The sequence below is a fragment of the Lissotriton helveticus genome, chromosome 9 (genome assembly GCF_964261635.1).
Source record: "Lissotriton helveticus chromosome 9, aLisHel1.1, whole genome shotgun sequence".
NCBI lineage: Eukaryota > Metazoa > Chordata > Amphibia > Caudata > Salamandridae > Lissotriton > Lissotriton helveticus.
The window spans coordinates 490,609,805-490,633,925 of NC_136070.1; the positions used below are offsets into that span (position 1 = coordinate 490,609,805).

The 24,121-nt window shown below is 39.7% G+C and overlaps 1 protein-coding gene across 1 annotated transcript in view; it reads left to right on the plus strand.

Annotated features, from left to right (window-relative positions):
- The window catches only part of KCNH5 (potassium voltage-gated channel subfamily H member 5), an 875,857-nt gene that overhangs the window by 229,529 nt on the left and 622,207 nt on the right, over positions 1-24,121 (plus strand). The window contains exon 4 of the mRNA XM_078660326.1: positions 12,385-12,513. Within this exon, the coding sequence (XP_078516452.1) occupies positions 12,385-12,513 (129 nt within the window). The remainder of the gene's footprint in view (positions 1-12,384; positions 12,514-24,121) is intronic.

Genomic DNA, 24,121 nt, shown 5'->3' on the forward strand with positions numbered 1-24,121 from the left:
TGCTTTTGTAATTAGCATTGTTTGATTTATAAATGTGTGTACCTCAAAACAAGGTTTTTGTTTATGTAGATTTTTGATTGATCAGACTAAGTTCTTGTCTGTGCCTCTCTTACTTGTATTAGAGTTGAGGCCCTCTTTCTGGAGTCACCACCCACTTCTCTCTCTTTACAAGTGCTTTTGTTTGGTTAAAAACCTTAACAAGTTGTACATAAATAAAACATGCAGTATTACACAATTCATTATCATATTATCAATGGTGTACAAAATAGCATAGGAAGGACAGAAAGAAAGCGGGGTTCAATGGAAAGTTTGCATCAAGTCCAGACCAGTGACAAAGATTTTGAAAACGGTACGCTACACCATCCGACTAAGCTAGCAATCCTCCTGTAGAACTAGTGGACCTGGTGTCATGGAGAAAAAAACCTTGTGCCCAAGCATAAGTGCGTGACGATCAATCATTAATAATGCAGCAACTGTATACCTAACAAAAGGCATTTTTTTTAACATGCAATAAGATATCACAAAGTGAATGTAAGATATAAGCTAGTATGTGCATGTCAGAAAATAATGTGAATATTTTCAATAAAACATCTATTCCAAGACCCCAGCATTTTCTATAATGAATTAAAGCTCTTGCCTTTCATTTTTCTAATTAACGTGCAAAACTCTGCTCAGTCTGCAGACAATAAGAGGCGAGGTATCAGTTAAAAATAATCGGAGTGCTCAAAAACCTAGGGTGAGGCACATATGTCTTATACATTTCATCCGGGTTTTACTTAAGTTGAACAGTAAAATAGGTCATGTTTAATGTTTTCAACAGCAATATTGGTTTACAGCTCTAATAAAGCTGCATAGTTAGAGCCATTATCCCACCTAGCTGTGTGCATATTAATTGTATGGACTCCAAAACACAACTTAATGAACAGTGACCTAGCCAACGATGGGTTGAATAGAGTCTAGATATGCTTTATACCTATAAAATGGGTTATGAAGAATGAATCTATTAGCAAATTAATCCATAGTAATGCACCTGTGGGTAACAAGGTGCATGTATTCCCAAAATGCTGTTTTAGCAACCCCTTTAGAATGCTGGGTGATTGTACAGGAGTTGTCCCAAATATCGTATAACATAGAAAGTTGAACCTTAAGGAATTATTCCATATGGTGCTTATTAATTATTAATTGTCACATGAAGTGAACTCATAAATTATCTACACGCGAAACTGAGTTATTTTTTATCAAAAATATTTCATTTTTCATATATCATATATCAAGTTCATTACATTCACGTCAAGCTCAATTATTGAGGAACATATAAATCAATTTAAACACATTTCTTTAAGGCAACACAAAAAACTACTGTTGAAATTCAGCCGCTTTTTTGCAGTAGTTTCTACACCATTTGATCATAGGTATGGACAATACATTCGATTAGCCATACAATAATAGTTCATATTGTTCCAGTTGTTTCGATTCCTATAATGGCATCAAGAAATCAAAAATGGCGTAGCAGCGTCAACGTTTCGGTCTTTCCCAAGTTTTTTTACCAAGACCATCCTCAGTACGATTGTTGTTGCACCCACAATCTACCATCAAAACATAACAATGAAGGTATACTTATTCCATCTAAAACATGATCGCGTATAAAACAAGATTGTCTGCTCACATCACAACCCAAACCAAAAACCAAAAAAATACTCTATTTACACCAAAGTGCCACAATCACCATCAAACACAAAAGACCAAAAGTGCTCTATACCTATTTATACTCACTTAGGCACTATGTACAACTCAGTCTTTTGCAATCCTGTAAGAAAAACAGCCAATACCATCGATAGTCAATACTAAGTGAAATACTAAGTGAAGACTCAGTGAAAAAAACACTCTGTAGTTCCTTCTATCTCGTGATCTCCTCAAAGATCTTACCTCTCATCAACCAAACGCGTCTCAACTGTTAGACTTTTCAAACCGGTGTCATCTAGTCTACAGAGTCAAAAAAGAGCAAAACCAACTATTATCAAACACTTGTTACCTAAATGAACATAGTAAAGGGTTTTAAGTTTTTTCAGGTATCTAGCATGAAATTCCCTAATCAACTGGGGGCATGAGTAAAGGAGCCTGGCTCCCAGGAGCGTTCTGAAATCTCATAACCTTCCCACTCAGCCAAATACTCAAGTTGCTCATGTTACACCTTGACATCCAGAATGGACTGCACCTCTTATTTCAGTGGCCCATGTACCATGGGTGGAGGAGGAGGAAGTATTTGCCGAGAATATCCACCATATTTCACGTGAGGCATGTGCTACTGAGTGAATTTGCCACAGCAGATTGCAGAACCTAAAAGGAACCTACATTTTTAGCAGTGAGTTTTTGGTGACTCACTAGTATTGAAAAGAAATCTGTTGACAGTTATACTGAGGACTGAGGTGCATGTGGATATCTGCTGACTTCTTCTTAGTGAATTTAGCCACCCGAAGGTGTTTGTGTACTTATTTATTTTTGGCTTGAATGTGAGATAACATTTGTGATAAGGAAGTCACCTAAGAGGGAGCTACACTATGTGGTAACAATGTGAATGGCTGCTAAAAGCACAGTGGAAAGGAGAAGTCCTATACAAGGTATGCAATGAATAAACATAGAAAAATTTAGCCATGGCAATCCACTTGCTCCACCCTGATGGATCAATCATTGGAAAACATCTTACTTGTTTAGCTTAACTTCTCTGGGGCATATTCAGAAATGGCATTTTGTGGTATGGTTAGTAACACTACAGTAGTACTACTTATATACCACAGAGTGCAATTCATAAACCTGCATGTGGAGGTCTATGTTTTCACCTAAATCAATCATGTGCAGAAATGTGTGCCCCTGCTGGAGAGCCCTCCACCCACGTAGGTATATATTTTAGTAGTAAATATGGGAGGGACTGGTGCATGTGGCTGGAAAATTGATAATATTTACTACTAAATGAAAGGGGTTAAGGGGGATTAAGGAAGGGTTTAGGGAGAGATATTCAAAACCCACAAAGTAAGCCCATTGCTATTCACAATTTGCACCTCTATAGATACTACAGTAAAGAAAATAACCCAAAACAGTAGTAAATGTACTCCTGCCTTAAAATAACCCAGTCAGTCAGCTTGGCAGTGTATACCTTGGATGCCCAAAACCTCATGTGCAGAGTTCTGAAAGGCTTCTCCCTGAGCCTGACCCCTTTCAGTGTATTCATGATGCCTCTAGCCGGCATCATCCACTCTAATGAAATTAACACCCTGTCTTACACCAATGACACACAACTCATTCTCTTCCTCATGGACAAGATGCCTAGTACCTAGATCAAGTTCAATGCCTGCATTACTGAGATTGTCCACTAGATGAAGACCAACTGTCTGAAGCGGAACACTGACAAGACCAAAACCATGAACTTCGGGAAGAACACTTCACTGTGGGACTCCACATGGTGTCAATTAGAGCTAGGACCAACACCCACTCCGATCACCCTCGCCAAAAACCTCAAAATCATTATCAACAGCAAACTCAACATAACTTTTCAAGTCAACACTGTCACTGCCTCATACTACCATACTATGAAAACACTAAGGAACCTTTTCAAAGGGCTCCCAATTGGCACTCAGACAACATCATGTACAAGCTGGACTAGCGAAACACCCCCTACAGCTCTATCATCAAACAACGTACCAGATGGCCGCAGATCCTTCAGAATTTTGTCAGCCAGAATCAATCTCCCACTCAGAACCCACATCACACCATACCTGAAGGAGATTCACCGACTCCCTATACACAAACTAGCACAATTCAAACCCTTCAACCACACTTTCAAGGCACTACACAACACTCGCCCAGCATACTCGAACAATTGCATCTGCTTTCGCAAACCTTCCAGACACCTCGCACATCTGGAATCCTGCTTGCACACATCCCATGCATATGAAAAACCAGATCCAGCGGTCGAACCTTCTCCTACATCGCTCTTAAAATGTGAAACGGCTTGCTACTAGACATAAGGGCCTCCTCACTTCTTGAATTCCGAAAACAGCTGTGGACTTGGCTTTCCGAGCTAGATTCACAACTGCTCAGCGATAGGGTATTCTCCCAGGTGTTAGAGCACTCTACAAATATGCATAAGGCTTCCAGTTTTCCGTTTATACTGATTTTTACAGATTCGTACAGACAGAAAACTATCTATTTAACTATCAGTATACATTTTTAGATATTGATAAAAACAGAAATGTGTTTGTTTTTTGAGTGATTCTAAATCAGAGGTCTTCAAACTGTGGGGCGCGCCCCGCTGGGGGGGCGTGGAAGCATTCCCAGGGGGGCGCCAATGGGGTCTTCAATTACATGTAAATGAAGACAGCTTGGATGCGCAAAAGGAGCGTTTCTAGGTTGTCGTAATTTAAATGCAGCAGTTAAAGCCCATAAAAACGCGCCTAGACTGTAATTCCGAGTGACATGAGCAGGGTCAGTGAGTGTGAATTCGGCGTCCAAGACAGGCGCGCACCTACCATTGTGCTGAGTGGGCTGCATCGGCCCCCTGCAACCTCCTTTTGTAAGTTAGCACACATATATCGACTCGGCTGCTACAAAGAGCTGAACAGGAGCACCACACTTTCACCCCAGACTTTTACCCAATACAGTGCTGTGGCAGACTGGACCTTTTCAAATCTTATACAGGCCCTCAGACTTTAAAAGGCTGATCAAATTTGAACTTTCTGTTGAATTAAATTGTCATAATAGATTATTTTAGGTCGTTACCCTCCCTTTTCTGGGTGCTGCCTTTATCCTGTATTTTTCTTCTTCAAATATGATATAATTGTTATTATTGTAAGCATTATGTAAATTTGTAAAGCGCTCTGATACACGCAAGGGTTATGTTTGCGCTATAAAAAACTATAAAAATAAATAAATATTTGATGGGGATTGGTGGAAATCGGCAAGGGTCAAAAATGCCATTATGACACCCCACACTCATCAACAAGTAGATAGCAGGAGTATCCAGCAACACTTCCACTTCAACATGTAAGCCACAATAAATACCCATTATATGGTGGTTAAAAGGCTGTGCTATGCCAAAAGAATTTTGCTTTGTACAGAAAAGTTCAAACATTTAGACCAGTGTATTGAATTATAACATACATCTGAATAGAGTTTTATTTATTTATTGGCGATGTTAAGCCAGTGATATCGGGCAGCACTATTAGAAGTAAAATGCACAAACGAAAGATTATATTTTGACATCAAATAACAAAATGAACCTTCCATATATTAACCTGCTTACTGCTCATTATATACAGCTGGGTGTATGTAGGTAGGTATATATGCCATTTTTGTGCTATCTACAGATATCTACGAGCAACCTGAAGAGATTAGGGATTCAAGCAGGGTTGTCCAACCTTTCAACTTTCACAGGCAGATAAAGGGGATATCATTGAGTTAAAATTAGAGCATGTTATTCACAGAGATGCAAAAATTGGAGCATGGCTGGTGCCTGTCAGAGATGGTATGGCGAGCAAAAAAAATATGGACTGGAATGCAGCCTCAAACAGTTACCAGTAGTAGAGAGAAATCCACGTTTTTCACCCATTCCTTTTGTGCTTTCTTCAGCTCCACGCTGTAAGAGCCTAGACCTGGGTCCTGTGCTCACTCCATCATAGGCCTCACTCACCCGACTGACCAGGGCAAGTGGGCCAAAACAGGTTTAGGGCTGCTTGTGCTCTTGTTCTGAGGGCTCTGGCTCTCGGTCTCAGAACACAGGGTCCATTTTGCTTACTAGCATCAGTGCTCAAGTCACTATTGTTGCACACAGAACAGGACCTAAGCAACAGGGGATGAGGGAGGGGTAAATGTGCTTTTTTGTTGCTATTTTTTACACAAAGTGGCAGAAAGCCTGTTTGGGCATCTGGCCTGGAAGTGAAATAAAATAAAATAAAATAAATTAAAGTAATGGCCCAGTTGAGTGGGAAGAGTGGACAGTCTGAAGCTGTAGGTATTATTGGTGCAGCAGATGCAGCTATGCCAGTGCTTCTTTGAAACCTTGGCGCAATGACCTAAGGGAGAGGAAAAGTTAGTGGTGAGGAGATGCCTTGATTTGTACATCAGAGAGATGAGGGATGCAGGGAGATGAGAGGGAGAGAGATGATGAGAGATAGCATTGAGAGTGGTGGTGTGAGATGCCATGTTGTTAACAAACGTCTGTACCTATCATTAGTGAAATAGGTGCAGTGACACGTTTGCCCAGGGGTCCACTACATCACAAGTTTGAATGTTTTACAATAAAAAGGGTGCATGGGGGCTCATTTTCCTTTGCTAGCATTAGGACAGATGGTGCCCTTGGTACAAAAAAGGTGGGCGGCATGCATTAGCTCATTTTCTTTCAGAAAGAGACTGGGCTTGTTGCGAGATTGTAGTGATGGTCAGACATTGTGGTGAAGGAGTGAAAGAAGAGGAGATAGACCGCTTCTAAGGGCTGCAGTCATCATTAATGCAGCAGATGGAGTGCATTGAAGCCCATAGCACCCAATTATGGGCAGTAGTGTTTTGGATCAATTCTATTCTTGTTTGATGCTGTTGCATTTTTATAAATCCCACATTCAGTGTGGATTACGAGCTACAGAAAAGCAATCCAGAAGTGATAACATGATCCCCGCCCCCATTGATCATCCCTCCGCAAATCCTTGCCATATAGTTTTGGAGGGGGGCCCAACTTCAAAACATTGTGCTTAGGGGGGGCTCAGGGCTAAAAAGTTTGAAGACCTCTGTTCTAAATGATGATAGTCCTGATTTCCAGGTCAATAGCTGTGCAGATTGATAGGTAAGCGAGTCAAAAAAGAGAATTTCCTAATGAGGCTCGAGCAGCTGTAGGTGCGGACAAGGTTGATACTAAAATGTACTTGTTTTCAAACCAGTGCATTAATTTATCATTAACAGGTATTTATGTCAATGAAACCTGTCTGGTGTTCAATTATTAGTGGACATTTATTACATTTGTTAATATACAACTTTCAGCTTGATTTTTTCACAAAACCCAACATAAATATTGAAATACACAGAAAAAAGAATCACAAAATAAATATGGATAATTAAAGACAGAAATTTCAAAAAAAGAAATGCCATAAATCCGAGAGCCCTAAATATGCATAACATAACCTGGCCAATCACTGGTAATGCAACACTTTCTCATAGACAATAATGGCGACAGACACTTAAAATAAAAAACCATGCGAACTAATGTTAAAATGAATTAACTTATTTTAGTTTTATAAAAATATGAATACACTTTTTTAATGTTACATTTATTTTTAAAAATGAGGTATATTATACAATATGAAATTATTGTTTTACAATTTCCAAATGAGTAATTATAACATTAATGGATATTTTAATTTAAGAAATAATTTAATTCTACACATACATAACAAATATATATTTTATTCTTTAGGTGGGAATTGTTTTAATCTAAATCTTAAAAAAAGTAAATAAAATTTTCCATAGTCTGTATAAATATTCATTTCAAAATTAAAAAAGGTTTTAAGGCGGTTGCATTTTTAACATTTTTGTCTGTAAAAAATGTTCACATTCATTTGCATTAGAATTCAAATACAAATATATTACTATTTTTTTTAAAGGTTCATAATCTTTAAACGTTTTCCTATACTTTACTGTAAGGAGATGCCAGCCCTAGAGGTGAAACCTCCCAGTACATGTGAAAAATTACAAGTAGTAACTATACAGCGGTAATTTAGGCTCCACCCCCTGAATTCCAGGGGTGGGAACATATAGGTCGACACTTTTGAGTAACTTTACACTTGTAAATGGTGAATAGTCAAAAATAGTAAAGTTACTAAAAAGTATAAAAGTAAATCTGCATGTGGAAATTTACCTTTATGAATATGGCTGCCTGTGGTAGGTTGCAGATTGCCTTAAAATGAACTAACTTGTTTCATCAATTCAATCACAAAATAGAGCCACAATCCATGATAATCAAAACTAAACCATGTAATCAAAGGATGTTTAAAAAAAATGTTAGCAAGTTCTAAAGCCGGGGTAATTTCTCAGGGTGAATTGTGAGAAAATGCCTCTTTTTGTAAGATCACTTCAGTTTTTTTCTGGACTGATGCTGCTGTTATTTTTACTCTGGAGCACTGTTAACCGCCTCCAGTCCATATGCTATGGCCCCTACAATGTTTCCGAAATGGCTGCACTCTTGAGTGGCATATTTTACTTACCCGTACATAACTTGTATTTGGGATATAGTCTAACCAGGGCCTTTAAGTTGAATGCCAATTGTGAACTACAGCACATATTGTACTGCTACCACTAATGACAGTGCAAAGCATGTCTGCAGTCTGCCCCTGCAATCTGTGTATGAAGTTTCAAAACTGCCAATTCGACCTGGCAAAATAAACCTTTGTAAGGCCTAAAGCTTACTTTTTAATAATTACAAGTCACCCCTAAATAGGCCCTACATCCCCATAAGGCAGGATGAATGTTATCTAAAAAAATAGGGCATGTGTACTTTTCTTTTATATGGCCTGGCAGTGAAAATTCTCCAAAGTCTTTTTTTACTGTGGTAATGCTGGCTCTCCCATAGCAAAGTGTGGGGTTACAATATAACACCTTATGATGCTTAGCTTCAGTTTGGAAATAAGTATAAAAATGACTAAATTTCTCATTTTAATAGTACTTTAAGGTCCAACTTAATGGTAAAGTCGGAATTCATACAGCTAGCGTGAGCATGACACATATCGAAAGATGTCAATTTCCAACATGTGCCACGTGTGTTTTTCTGCCAGTTTTCAATGCCACCTGACTGTTGATGGCTCCCCTGTGGTGAAATGTGAATTGATTCCTGACAATAGGCAAAAGGCGTGGGTGTGGGGTGATGGTTTTTTCCCCTGACAGGATGGCATCTGTGCTATGCCCAGGCACTTAATGAAATTCAAAAGGTTCCTACACTATCACAGGTAGATCTGGCTCACACCTGTGCCTGCCCCCTCTATTGTTCTTTTAGCCAGCCAGACACTATTCCCAGTGGAAAAGGGGGGTGGTCCCCACAATTGGTTTTGACTGACCAGAAGGGAGGGGTTGTCCATTATCATAGCCATACCCCTAGGTGGACATAGCAGGGACCTCTGCACAGGGAACAAAAAGGTTCCACCATGTTAGTTTCAAGCACAGAGGGGCACTGTGGTATAGTGTACAGTACAAAACACAGGAAGTGCTGCAAAAGTGGATAGGGTCTCCCATGGGAACTTTTGCCTCATTATTTAGGGAATGGCTAGGAGTTTCCCCTGCCAACTTGCTGGCCCTCTTCAGAACACCATGACCTGTAGAAGAAAGAAGAAGGAATGCACCTGCTGCTATGACCTGTGAAGAGATCCCCAGAGGCCGGAGCTGCTGACACTTGTACCCAGGACCAAGAAGTGGACTCTAAGGGTCAGTTGCTGGCCTCCTGTTAAGCTATAGAGATACAAAAGCTACAAGAGTCTCACTTTCCTGAAGAGCCCAGCTCACCAGATCTGCCTAGACCTTCCTTGGACCTTGAGAGTGTTTTCTCTTGAAATGAGTCCTGACCTTCATTTGGTGGCCTTTTGGTCCTGCTACCCTTAGATAATTTTCAGACTGTAGTCCTTCTTCCTGACTTAGAAATTCTTTTTAAAGATTACTGCCTAGAGAGCCAATAGAACAGTAGGACCTACATACAAGCCGATCTGCAGAGAGTGCATCACCAGTTGGCCAGACTCCGCTCTAGCTCCCACTACATTCTTCTCTGCTGCGGCACATCAAATACAATGGGCCATTGCCGAGTGGCATCAGATGAAGTCAAACCCTCTCCGGCTACAGCCCACAGCCTTGCCCCGCTGAAAGATTCAGATTTTCAGAACGGAGACTAAGTCCAAAGGCAGAAATCTTCATCAGACCTAATGCAAAGCAATATTAAATTGAGGTTGATGGTTCCTGGGAACTAACTCTTCACTTTTCCTTCTATGAATGTTTTCGACCTTCGTCGACCAATTCATCAAGACTTTGCTCTTCACCAACTTGTCGTCGATGACCTCCTCTTCAGATCCAGGCTGTTACTGTGCCCACTGACAGCTGTACCCTCTCAGAAAAATACCAAGTCTAAGAATAACTCTTTGACCAGGACCTGCCTTGGCCTTGCATTCAACCCACACCCCATCACAGTCATCCTTAGACTTTAACTTTATTCCAGTGTAACACAACCAGTTGCAAGTGGTTGGCGCTTTGTGCTGTTTGGTGCTAGAATTTAATTCATATCTTTGGTTCCCTTGATTGGATTTTTGTCATTCCAATGTCGTTATGTTCAGTAAAATAATCTCTACAACAACTAGAGTGGGATTTTTATTGTGTTTTTGACTTTTTAACAGGTTCGGTACTTCTAAATGCTTTACAAATTTTCTTAAATTACACCTGTCTGCTCTGTGCTTAAGCTTCTGCTGGTCGAGCCCAGGTTTAAATTACAGAAACCTTTGCTGGACCTAACAAGATTAGTGCCACTATTACTATTACTTGTGGTGGACTAACATTTACCCCAATAAATAATCCACTTTCTCTCCAAAATAGAATGTCCCACCGTTCTGAAATAATCTACTTCCATCAATAGGGGATTGAAGTCATATGAAACAGGACATTCCACAGTGAACTCCATGGGAATCATTGCCAATGGATGTTGTGGTATCTAGAAAACTAAAGTAGTATTGCTGGTCTGGTATTGGAACTCTTGGTCTGAGCATAGACGGAATATTGAGAGGTAAACTTCCTTACCGTCTGTGCAAGTTTGACCTCCAAAAATAATGGTCCAGCAAGTCTTTCATTTTCCTCTGTGCAAGATACCCTACTTCTGAGATATGATGACACCAACCTATAACATGTTGCAGATACTTATCTGGAAGGTATAGTGTGTTCTGATGGAAAAGGAGAGTACCTTTTCTGTGCAGTTTTGCTAGATCTTCATTTGCTCTAACGCTCCGTCCATCATCCCCTTTGGTATCGCTTTGTTCGCCCTAAGTTGGCAGGGTATGCCCAGACGTGGGTCCCTTGCTCACTCTTCCACTGGATTCAAGATAGCCTGGCTGATGAGGGTTATGAACCAGAAACCGGTGCCAGGATGCTTGTTTCCGGTCCAGGGAAGACATGGCTTGGCAGTTCGGGCTGGACTGTTCCCATGAGGCACAGGGTCAGACTGATTTGCATATGGCCATGTCTGAACTGGGGTGGTGGAGTGAGCTAAAGAATGATGATGGATTAAACCCAGATCAGTTGACTGGGGGTGAGTGTTTGATTTGCTCAAACGCTCCGTCCATCATCCCCTTTGGTATTGCTTTGTTCGCCCTAAATTGGCAGGGTATGCCCAGACGTGGGTCTCTTGCTCACTCTGCCACTGGATTCAAGATAGCCTGCCTGATGAGGGTTATGAACCTGAAACCGGTCCCAGGATGCTTGTTTCCGGTCCAGGGAAGACATGGCTTGGCAGTTCGGGCTAGACTGTTCCCATGAGGCACTGGGTCAGACTGATTTGCATATGGCCATGTCTGAACTGGGGTGGTGGAGTGAGCTAAAGAATGATGATGGATTAAACCCAGATCAGTTGACTGGCTGTGAGTGTTTGATTTGCTCAAACGCTCCGTCCATCATCCCCTTTGGTAAGCAAGAGACCACCTGGCATGCACGCTCTGGTATATCACATTCATGTGGTCCACACTCCAACTAGCTTCAGGGTGCAGCTGTGTTCCTAACAGCATTAACAGTGTAAATGCTATCTGTGCTAGAGAAGTTCTGTTCTGGAGAAACTACAGACTGCCTCACGGCTGTCGAACAGCCTTCCGTTTGCGATCAGACAGAGTCCGGATCTTCTTTCCTTTAGGAAAAGTCTTAAGACATGGGTCTTTCAGCTGTGAGTCATTAGCAGTGGATTGGTTGTGTTCTATGTTACGTGACATCTGGATGTTTTAGCGCCGGGACACTCCAGGGAGTAGCCGCGCGCTCTATAAATAAACGTTAACATAACATAACAAGATTAAGGGCTTCAGTTTCAGGGTGTCTTTGCTATAACATTGTTCTAATAATATAAGATCAGGATGCATGAGGATTGTTGCAGACATACTGACAGATGCTTAAAGGCTTACTTTTGATCATCCTATTGAAATGGATGTTTCCTTTTGGTGAGTTGAGTTATGAGGTTTAGAAGGCTGGAAAAGTCATAAATGAAGTGACATTAAAAGTTAGTGTCAGTATTTCTGTGAAGTTAAATGTGTTTTAGCAAATCCATTTCTGTTTTTTCCCCTATTTGATTACATTATGAAGACAATCAGCCTGTATGACATTACATGCGCTTATGTTTTCCAGGAACTCCTGTTTGGTTTTACATGCAAATTGCACCAATTAGAAATGAGCACGAGAAAGTGGTTTTATTCCTGTGCACCTTTAAAGACATTACTCTTTTCAAGCAACCAATTGAAGACGAATCAACAAGAGGTATTTGCTTAATACTATACATTTATAAAGATACAATTGTTTATGCATAAACCAGTAATCTCTATAAAAAAAACAGTAATGCCAGATGTATGTAATTATAGGATTAATAGATTGGCAAAAATGAAAAATAATTGGTCACTTTCCGCAGTAGAATGTAATCCAAGATTCAGCAATTAAATACTCACTACTGAGTTATATTTTATATGCGGCAAATATTTCTATTACTACTTCCAAAATCAAATGCAAGTGGGTTAATGTGAGGAAGAAAAAGCGGAATGCATCTGGTTTGAAATGCTTGACTTGCGTTTGTTATAGCTTACTTACAACATGGCGTTTTTGACACTGGTTAAAGACTGAGTCAAAAAACGGAGGGAGGGATCATGAAAAAAGCCAGGTTTTAAAGTTTTCCTAAACAGAAGCTTAGGACCCGTATCACACAAAGGGAACACTACGAGCAGCAACTTAAGAAAATAGGCCACATCATAACACATTTTGACTGGTGGTGTTTCAGGTTTTTGTGGTACATTAAAGTAGTGCTTGCACCAAACATATTTTTCCACCCTATTATAAAAACTGCATTCTGATGGTAATGATGCGTGGCAAGAACATTAGTGCACATTAGTTGTGTGCATTTTGCTGCGGTGGTGATGTGTTTTGTTGTATTTTTTGTGTTGCTGTGTTTTTCTACAGCATGTTGGAATTTGTTGTGGTTGTTGTTTTGTGTTCCATTTTGATTGTCTGTTTCGATGTACCTGTTATGTTTTAATTGCGCTGTTAAGTTTGTTTTCGTATAATATTTATATAGTCAAAAAAAGCTGATGCCTCGAATGCTCCTGGGACAAGCCTTCATTTACCACTGTATAACGTGGTAAAATAGCAGTGCTCCAGCTTTTCATCTACTTAAGACACCAATCACCCCAAAACTTAACTTAGTGCACTCTTTGTTTGAGGTATTTGATATGGCCCTCACTCTCTGCCTCAATTTTAAGCAAACCCGCGTGTTAAACAGTTGGAGCAGTGTTATTTCACCTTTTTAGATATTGGTATATGGTTGCTTCTAGCAGGATTTTTCAAGATGTCTGCTAGATGGAAATGGTGCTGGATTTGTTAGCATGTCTAATTTCACCCCTTCGCTGCGGGGGTAATTCCCCCACAGTGCGGGGGCGGGGGGTGAGCATGGCGCCGTGGTGCTTGTGACGAGCCCAGCTCTTCATGAGTCACAGTGGAGCTGTGCTCATGACGAGCTGGGCTCGTCACAACTCCGCCCACTGATTAATTCGCCCTCACAGGCGGGGAATCAATCGCGGGTGGGCAGAGCACAGCTGTAATGACAAGCCCAGCTTGTCATGAACACAGCTCCACTGTGACTCATGACAAGCTGGGCTCGTCATGATCACCGAAGGAGTGAAAGAAAGGAAAATACACAAAAACATGCACAAAATAACATAACAGTACAATTAAAACATAATAGGGAGGAAAGCAATATTAGGATCAGTTGGTGATCTTGACCTGCTTTATGTAATGAGCTGCTGGACAGAAGATAGATAAGAGAGATGAAAAGATGCCCAGGTGAGCTCAGATGAACACTAGAGAATCACTGGAAAAGTAGTTAAAAGTTCGTTACAAATAAATTGAGAATGGGTAGATCGTTTAGTAGAGCTGCCAGATGAGTTTTTTTGTTTTGTTTATTCCCTGCCAATGCTATTGTCGTGGATTACCTATATGATGAGTTTCAATGTTTCGAGTTGTGCCATGGTTTCATGGTTCTAGTCCATGAGATATTTTACTTTTTTGCGATAATAACTTTAACATTCATCTGTCAAGTTAATTTCTATGCTTGCATTAAGTGACCATAACCCACATGTATGGTAAAAATATTGGCTGCCAGGAGCACCCCTGCACTTCAGTTGGGCCTCAGTTTAGGAACACTCCAGTGCGAATGGAAGGGGAATGCCTTAACCTTTTAGGAAAACCGAGCCTCATATATTAAAAAAATTCCTCTTAAAGTGTGCCAAGTAAGTCCACAGTTATAGGTGCTTAACATAGAAGAGAATAGAACACAGCATGTTAGGAATAGTGTGACCTACCAGTGAATAAATACCAACAAGGCCTGTTTTTTTTGTTCAGATTAGACTAGGTATTCCATGAACAGGCTTAGTTATGATTCAAATCTTAATTTCAAATCTCCATTTGGAAAATGATAGAAAACTAGTTCAAATGTGTTTTCCACTTAGTTTCAAAAACCTAATTTAATGATGAAAGTAGATTTGTGAATAAAATATATGAACCAGCACTGTTGGCATAATGGCACACTGTGTATTGTTATTGATATCTACAATTCAAATACACTCTACTTTTCGTGACCCCACTGCTTCGACGCCACAATCCATAAAGAACAATTTCATCAACTGAAAAGGAGCATAAATTATAATATAGAAATTTCTGTTTGATTAATCAACATAATTTAAACATTGTACTCTCCAAAACATATCCAATATTGATAATTTGATGCAATTCAATTATTCAGGAGTCTTGCATATGAGTTCAGATTCCAACTTTATTCATTATTTCCATTCAGCCCAGTCAATGTGTTTCGTCCCTTAGGACTTCATCAGGGCTGTAAATTAAAAAACATGCGTCACAAATGAGTAACATATAAAAAAATAAATATATATATGTATATATATATATACATGTATATATATCTATACTACTATTATAAAGGAAGAACTTTGAACCTTTGAGGCGGGTAAACTCGAGAACCACAGCGCCAATCCACACACCCGATACATCGTTGTAATCGTCAGGGTGTGCAGATGGACATAGGCTATATAAACGTAATAAATATGCGTTATTTAAAAAATGTACCGAAAAAAAAGTAGTCCCTTGGAAGAAGCGCCGGCCGCGACGTGCGTGCTGACGTGAGGAGCGCGGGGAGGAGCGGCGTCCAGGAGCGCGAGGAGGACTGGCGGACATGGCGTGGGGAGGAGCGGCGGACAGGCGGTGAGGAGCGGCAGACAGGCGGTGAGGAGCGGTGGACAGGCGGTGAGGAGCGGTGGACAGGCGGTGAGGAGCAGCGGACAGGCGGGGACGAGCGGTGAGCGGCGGATGAGGTAGGTTATTTATTTATTTAGTTAGGAGCGGTGAGCGGCGGAAAAATGAAGCAAAAATGACAATCGTGAGCAAGAGGAAGCAAACAGAGCATTACAAAAGTGAGCCAAACGGTGCGTTACAGGAGGAAAAGGTTACGTGTGCAGGTTACAAAAGCGTACATCGTGAGCAAGAGGAAGCAAACGGAGCATTACAAAAGTGAGCCAAGCCGTGCATTACAGGAGGAAAAAGGGACATGTGCAGGTTACAAAAGCGTACAAAGTAAACATAGAGGTATAATACTGCAATATATGGAGGAAGGTTCTTGGGGTCCCACGGACAACGTTGGTGCGGGCTGGGGCCCTGAAGCCTAATTGCTCCCGGACAACGTCGGGATGGGCTGCTAGTATATATATACTTTACATAAATACATTATTTACACAGTTATTTACATAACAGATAAACAACGCAATACTCCCTACCTATATAAAATCTCAAAAGAACTTTTGATCTCATTAAAAAAATTAGTTCTAATCCACTGATGTACACAAATTCAAATAACATTTCTTATATTGATGATTGTGACTCCATCCACTCACCCGTTTCATTATTTTGAAACTGTGTATTGTCACTGTACATTAGTATGCAATTTAAAAAAAAATGTTTCATAGAGTCCTTAGGTTACCCCCATATTGTGGTTCCGGTCCCCCAGGGCCTTGCTGATCGATTTATCTAAAAGTATCGTTCACTTGTGGATTTCATCAAAAGGCCTCTCATAATAATCCCCTTAGAAAAACATGTTTTCCTGTCTTTTTAAATCTTTTCACTCACTTGTGCAATGCATCAATTTCAAGTTTCTTAATGGTATGTGATGTTCTCCTCTATCCAGTATCTTCATGAGGAATCAGTCATGGCTGTGGGTGGTGTAATCCCCCTTTTCTGTCTAAAAGATTTAGAAACAAATGTTACCTACCAATGAACTTAGTTCTTCTCCAAACTACATTTCTTTCTACTTATCGATCTCTTAATACACATATGTTATAGTTAGCAACCCCCTGCTATCCAAACCTTCACATACGTCCTCGCATGCTCCAACACCTATTTACTTTATTCATAGTCCCCTCTTTATTAATCCAATCTCTGGGGACCCTATAGTTTAAGCATGCTGTCAGCGCCATCTCTTATGAACCACCCAGCCTTCTAACCTAATCCCCATCAAATCCACCATTTGCATGTTGTGTTAAGTGTGCCTACAACTCTGACTGGTCCAATGTGGCGAGTGCAAGGTAAATGGTTTTATTTATTTTTTAACTTAATTTTACCTATCCCGTCGTCTGTCAACTTGTATCTCCCACGCCCCACTCCACCATCCACCACTTTTACCGGTGCTGGCCGTGCCTGATTTAGTGAATTTAGCTATAACTTTACTGTATGTCCTATGAGGAGCCTGATCCAAAATTTGTTTAGAACCAGTGTGTAACTCTGTCCCACTCCGAAGGCTTAATACACATTCCTGATTGACAGTTAACAACACTACTCTCACAGGCTCTCTGGGCCAGAAAGACATGGATGTTTTCAGCTACTGGCTACTTAACAGGGATTTTCTATTTGGGTTAGGTGACAGGAACACTTGGCAAAACAAAGGACAGCCTTAGGGCTTCTTTCTTTGACTTGCAATGCCAAATGATGATGATATCTGTTCTCATTCATTCCCAGAACCCTCTTAGAGCTTCCAGCTATACCACCACCCAGAGGGAGAGCCACATTTTACCTTGAGAGAAACAGATGCTATCTCATCTAAATAGGGAAGTAGCTAGAGCAGAGCTAGAGCCCCTCGAGATGGAAGACATTGTGATAAAGGTATCCATCCTCATGCTGCCCAGCCCATCACCAGCTTCAACCCTTGCCCCACTGCAGAGCTTTCTCAGTTATACAAGTAAAAGAAGTAACTCGAATGTATATTTAACAGGGATCAAATGGCACTGACAGATGGGCAAGCCTGGAAAAAGAAAGCAATATAAATCCATCTTCCAGAACTGGGAAATATTGTAATCATTGAAGGAGGTGCTGTAGAGGTGACAGATGGTAGAGGTGTTCCAGTTTCTGATACAGTATTTATATGGAGGATCACATAAAGTCCTTGTGCACCAAGGACAGATGTTTGGTCTTTTTGATATTGTTATGAAATAATTACAACATCACATATGTTCTTGTTCCTTTTAGGTGAAAAGCAGTTTCTCAATTTTGACCTCTGAGGCTGAAATGATGTGCTAGTACTTGAGCGCAGTTTTCTATGGCATTGCTTAGTTGGATAAATGTCAACACAATGACATACATCAATTTGTCATCTGTGGACCAACAGTGTTTGGGTTCAAAACGGACTCTATTGAATTAAAATTACAATTACAAGTATTGAATCTGTGGAGCCAGTGATTTCACATTCAATATAAAAATAGTACAATACCGTTTTTTCCGTAGTATACCTCAGTGTTCACAAACTGCAATTCCTCTAATGTAGTCTGTGCCATAAGTAGTCCATGCACATTTCTATAAAATGCCAAATTGACAAGAAACTCAAAGTGCTCATAATAGGCCAGCAAAACAATGGGATCAGGCGCAGTGCTGAAAAAGCCACTTGCTGGAATATTTCGAAAAAAGGTACATACCCCTGATGACCTGAGATGGCAAGCTATTAAGGAAGCCAAGGTCACAAGTAGAGGTGATAGCATTCACAACCTCATAATAATACTCAGGGAATCTCACTAGATTTGTAAACATATTTTAATCGCATCAGGGTTGAATTAGCTTTTTAATGGCATACACTTACTAACATTAGTGTATAGTTTGGCCTTTGAATTCAAACCTGCAATGTCTTTAGTTGTTTTAAGGTCCATTGCACTGTGTTCTCCTTGCCAAATGATCTAGCTCATGTGCAATTGATCAGTTTGAACAAATGTTTTCTTCATATTTGCTGCACTACTCAACATTTTATTTCACTGTATGAAATCCAACACCTATCGAGACTGGGCAATAATGATCAATCCTTACCTATAGTTATAAATTCAAAGTGTTTCTGGTTAATGTTGTCTTTTTGTGATGCAGTTACATACTGCCATCTGTAATTTGATGTCTAGGAACTGTATGCCTTCATTTCTTTTGGGGTGACATAGGCAATCCTCTTTCATATCTAGTAAATGTTTTGATTATTTTGGTTAACCCTACTGCATACCTTAGTAACCATATTTGTATGCAATACACTATATTGTCGAGAACTTGAGGTGTCATTAAATAAGCAGCTAAGCTGATATTGTATAGATATATTTCTGCCTTTCCAAAACAATGGGGATGAGAAACAAAAAGCATGTAGAATGGTACATTCTAGGGGGCAGATTTATGAAGGCCTTGCGCCGCCGGTGCGTCACTTTTTCCCATGTTAAAAATGACGCACCGGCGGCGCAAGGCCTTCATAAATCTGCCCCAAGGTTTTGGTATGTCTTCTATGTTTACTTAGTCTAAGAATATAGATAAAAGGAAATACTTAGCAAATAGACTTCCTGTCATGCCTGTAACCTGGCAGGTTCAAGACCTAATGTCCGGAGAATAAAATCTGAGCAGTTTATCATAAATAGTAGAATATGTGTGTTTATTTCTTGAATTTTAAGAAGAATTGACTTGAAATTAAAAAGCGTAGTTGAGTTGGAAGTTTGGTTTGGTCTGCACCAGCATGCTCCATGCAACTTCTGTGCAACCAACACCGGCCATACACTAGGATTGGCAAGACCCTATAACCCAACCTTCGATGCACCCGAACGATTATGCATGAACTTCAGTGACAAACAGTGAAGTTAGGGTACAAGGCCTGTGCCCAACCTCACACACAAGTAACTGCCTCACTGCACTGTCTTTTACCTTGCACTTCATGCTTCCATCTTAGAGTGTGGCCTTCAGCGAAGCCCTTTTTCCAAACACCTGATTGTCCAACCTTGCTGCACATGGCTTTGGGTGGCTGCAATAGGGCTTGACTGCAGGCTGAACTCCTAACCTCTAATGCACCTGACCTCCCAATGCACCATGTAACAGAGGTTCATGTGAGTCGTTTATAGCAGCCTCTAGGTGTAGCACTTGCACTAGTCGTTGTGCCATTGACCCATCTGTGTACAGCCTTAGTCAATATAGGAACATGTTACAGATGCTTTTTCATATTAAATGGTTATTTTGGTTTAATTAGGATGAATATAATGTTATTTCTTTAAATTGGAAAAGGTTTGATGAATGCAGTAAGTAAAACAATGCTGATGTTTTTGTTTGATTCTAGTGACCAAAATACACTAACTATTGAAATCAAGGAAAGCTAAAGCCACTGTCAGAATGTAGGCGCTAAAAGTGGGTCCTGCTTTTAATTAGAATGTTTAGCTTTCATGATTAGATTGTTGATTAAACAAAATGGAGTGTGGTTAAGTTACTACTGCAATGTTCAGCTAAAATTGAGTCCTAAGTGCATTGAGAATGTTCGTTTGAGGCTTGTGTTTCACAAGTATACTGCTGATTTAAAGAATGAGCAGTGACTGAACTTAGAAATGTTTGCAGCTTGTACTGCAATATTCAACTAACAATAGGCCATGATGCAACTTGAATGTTCTGGTATTGTTTTTGCTTTAGAGAAGATGTTACTAATTTAACAGTGGGCGAAGGGCAAAGCCCTGCAGAGACTGTAATTACATATTGAAATAGGAAACATAATTCACGTCTCCCTGTGAATTATGGATTTTATGCAATGGTATTTTCCACAATAAAGGACCCAAACGTATTCTATATAGTATATATGCGGTTGTGCAGAGTATACTATGCTATTTATTACCTTTGTTGAGCACAGGGAGAGACTGTAACTTAAGAGGGGAAGCTTTGAGTAGGGCATGATGCTCACAATATTACACCCTATACAGTTTCATTTGTTATTTATACCATAGTGTTTTTCAATGTGAATTGGTTTTTAAAAATAAGCATATACCTAAAACCAGAATGCAATTTTTCAAATTCATGTAGTGGGGTAAAGTCACACAGTTTCCTCATGCCTATTAAGAGAGTTGTTTCCCTATATAAAATCATGTTAACCTCACAGGCTGTATAATGTGAGGCAGTAAACATTGCTTTTTGCTTGTTAGGTTCGCTGTAAGATGAAAAAACTTGGAATCTGACATTTTACTATATTAACAAATACGTGAACATGTGTTTAATGGTATTGTTGGATTACTTTGTCTCTCATTATGTGTTAAAGACACACAGATGTTGGATGGAATGCTGAGTAAATCAAACCTTAACGCCCAGTCAAGAGATCTGGGTTACATCCATTGTTCTTTTGCTCACCATGCCCCCCCAGTTTAGACCCAGCCATATGCAAATTAGTCTTAACCCTGTTCCTCATCGGAACAGTCCAGTTCGAACTGCCAAGCCAGGTCCTCCCTGGACCAAAAACCAACATCTTGGGACCAGTTTCAGAGCATCGCCTCTCATCAGCTAGGCTAGCTTGAGTCCAGTGGCACAGTGAGCCCAGGACCCCCGTCTGGGCATACCCGGTGCACTTAGGGCAAGAAAGCAAAGCTGAACAAAAATTGATTGAGAAAACAGGAGGGCACGAATTTCCAATTTCAGCCACTGTGCTTGGACTAAATTCCTGTGGTGTATAGCCTGTGATATGCTATGTGTTACCATTGTTGAGTCTGAGGAAGAGGCATAAATTACGAGAGTAGTAGTCTCACGTTGGTGTTTATTATGCCCCATTCCTCTGTGAGCAGAAGTAAGAAATAACATAGTTAGAGTAGAAGAGGCGAAAGGTGCACTCCTTCCTTAATTATGTAGTTCATAAACAGGGTATGTCACAAGTCAACATACATTCTGACTAATATTTAAAGTATGCATTAGAGGGATTGCTGTCTCAAAGACTTCTCGGGTACCCAAATTCATGTGAATGACACTGCAGCAACTAGACACCAAAATTTCAAACCTGAGAAAAACATGCAATTACCTAGAACCTTGTCCAGGAGAAATCCACACATATCACATATATCACATCTATACACTTGTCAAATAACACTGACCTATAGCAGGTCAAGAAATCCTTGATAAATGATACATTTCTATACTGGGCATTTTTCCTCTAAAAGGTCAATGTCACCAGACTCACTTAAATACTATCTGGAAGGCGCATTACTGCTATGGTTTGATAATCACAAAAGGACTGCTGTAGCTGAAGAAATCACAAACGAATACATTATATCGACTATAGATTGATTTTCTTCAAGTAAAGCTTCCAGTTCAGAGAGCCTAGCAGCCGAATTCTATAAAGTAAAGAAAGTCTTTCTGTTCCCACTAATGCACATAATAAAGCTCTAGTGATGGACTTCCCACAGCACTAAAAACAGACAATGATAAAGTACTCTCAGACTTACAAATCCACTGCGAAGATGTCAGGACATTGATGCCGCTCTGTCTCACCGCCTTTTTCCTCGAGGAGACTAAAAAGCCACTGCCAAGAAAAAAGAAGGAAATGTGAATAGAGGAAGACGCGTCACTGTGCAGCACCCTTTCTTAGACAATGCATGGATTTGTCTCATGCATTTAAGTCCTGAATATAAAACATTTACTATGTTGTCTTCTGAGCTGAGCTATCTCACACTTTCTCACATACTCTGCTTATCATACCTTTAGACTTATGTAGCAATCTACAGCTATGCGTGTTTGTGAACATAAACAGTTGATCTGCAACATATAATATGAAATGTTTGTCTAAAGTATAGCTCTTCTGTGGTGTAATGATGTATGTATACAAAATAATCTCTTAGCTACCTTGAATGCAGTTCATAAAACATTACAACAACCACATCAACTATGTGATTTAAAATCTTTAGAAGAAAAGGGAGAATGTCACTTCACAGACCAAAACATTACTTTAGTTCAATACAATTCATCATAAAATATTAACTGCTATTGAAGAAATGCCAAAGTACACAGAAACAGTTATAGCGGCAATCCAACAAGAATTTAAACACATGCCGCAAAGAGGATATCCCAATAAAGATTGTAGAACAATTACATTTTCAAACTGAGAAACATACACGTGAAGACCAAACGTTTATTGGGAAACAAGGTTCTCCAGGAATATCAGTTGTTACCGTGCATGCATTCACCTTGCATGCCTTTACCACACATGCCTTTACAATGGATGTAATACAATGTGTTGACCTTTACAACGCTGTGTTACAATTTAGTTTACCATGCATTGTTCACGTTAACAACTGAAATGCATATAAATATATAACTATGTATGCGTTTATGAGTGTGTGCGTGTGTATATATTCTATATATATTATTTTTCTTTGTTCAATGGACGAAGCAAAGGTTTAACATTAGTTATAGTTGGAAAACCTTTATTTATTTTGATTTTTCTATAAACCTCAAATTTAAACTACACAAACATTCGAAATCCTAAAGTTATACTTATACCTTAAATTTATTATTTGAGCACCACCGTTAAATTACTATAATTTAATTTTTTTCATACCAACCAAGCTTAAATTACACAGACATTAGAAATTCTAATTTTATACTCATACCCTGATTATGCACATTGTGCGTAAAAAATACATTTAAGGTATAATTATAACTTTAGAACTTCTAATGTTTGTGTAGTTTAAGTTTGGTTTCCATAGAAAGAAGGCATAATGTTTTCATAACTATTTCTAAGGTTTAACCATTGTTTTTTTAATTGAATTTTAATGTTTTTTCAAATAAAAGTATTTTAAATCGTGGAATCTGGTGTCAGAGAGAGGAGTTTTGTACAGTAGAGTGGAGGAGAGTGTTGTATAAAAGAATGGTTCTTGTATAGTGCTCAGCTACTCAGAGTGTTCTGGTGCTTGGCATTCAGAGATAGAAAATAGTGGCATAGTTCATCAGCTGTCATCTGATCTCTATTGTTTGAATAGATAGGCTTTCAACTCATTCTTAAATCTAGTTTCCTCAGTGATAGATCCTAGATGAACAGGTATCTGATTCCACATGCTTGCTGTCCTGACCATGAAAGAGGATTCCCCTCTCCGTTGTTGTTTAAAATGAAGGACTGTGAGTAAGCTAGCATTACTGGAGTGTAATGACCTCCCTGGTCTATATTCCTTGATCCGCTCATTCAAATAAGTGGGACTATTGTTGGGACCATTGTTGAGGAGAGCTTGACGGGTCAGTGTCAAAGTTTTAAACATGATATGCTTGCAGGTAACCAATGAAGATTTTCTTGAAACAGAGATACTGAAGCGTGCTTGGGTAGTTTATAGAGTGGGGGGACTGGCATGTTCTGGACCACCTATAAATACTGAGCTATATATTCTGAGAGACCTTGGTACAAAACGTTAACATAGTCAAGTCAAGAAAGAAGCAGCACTCTGACCATTGTGAATTGTGCATTGTAAGTCAGGAATTTGTGGAATTGCCTGAGCATGCAACAGATGCAGAAGCATGATTTAACCTT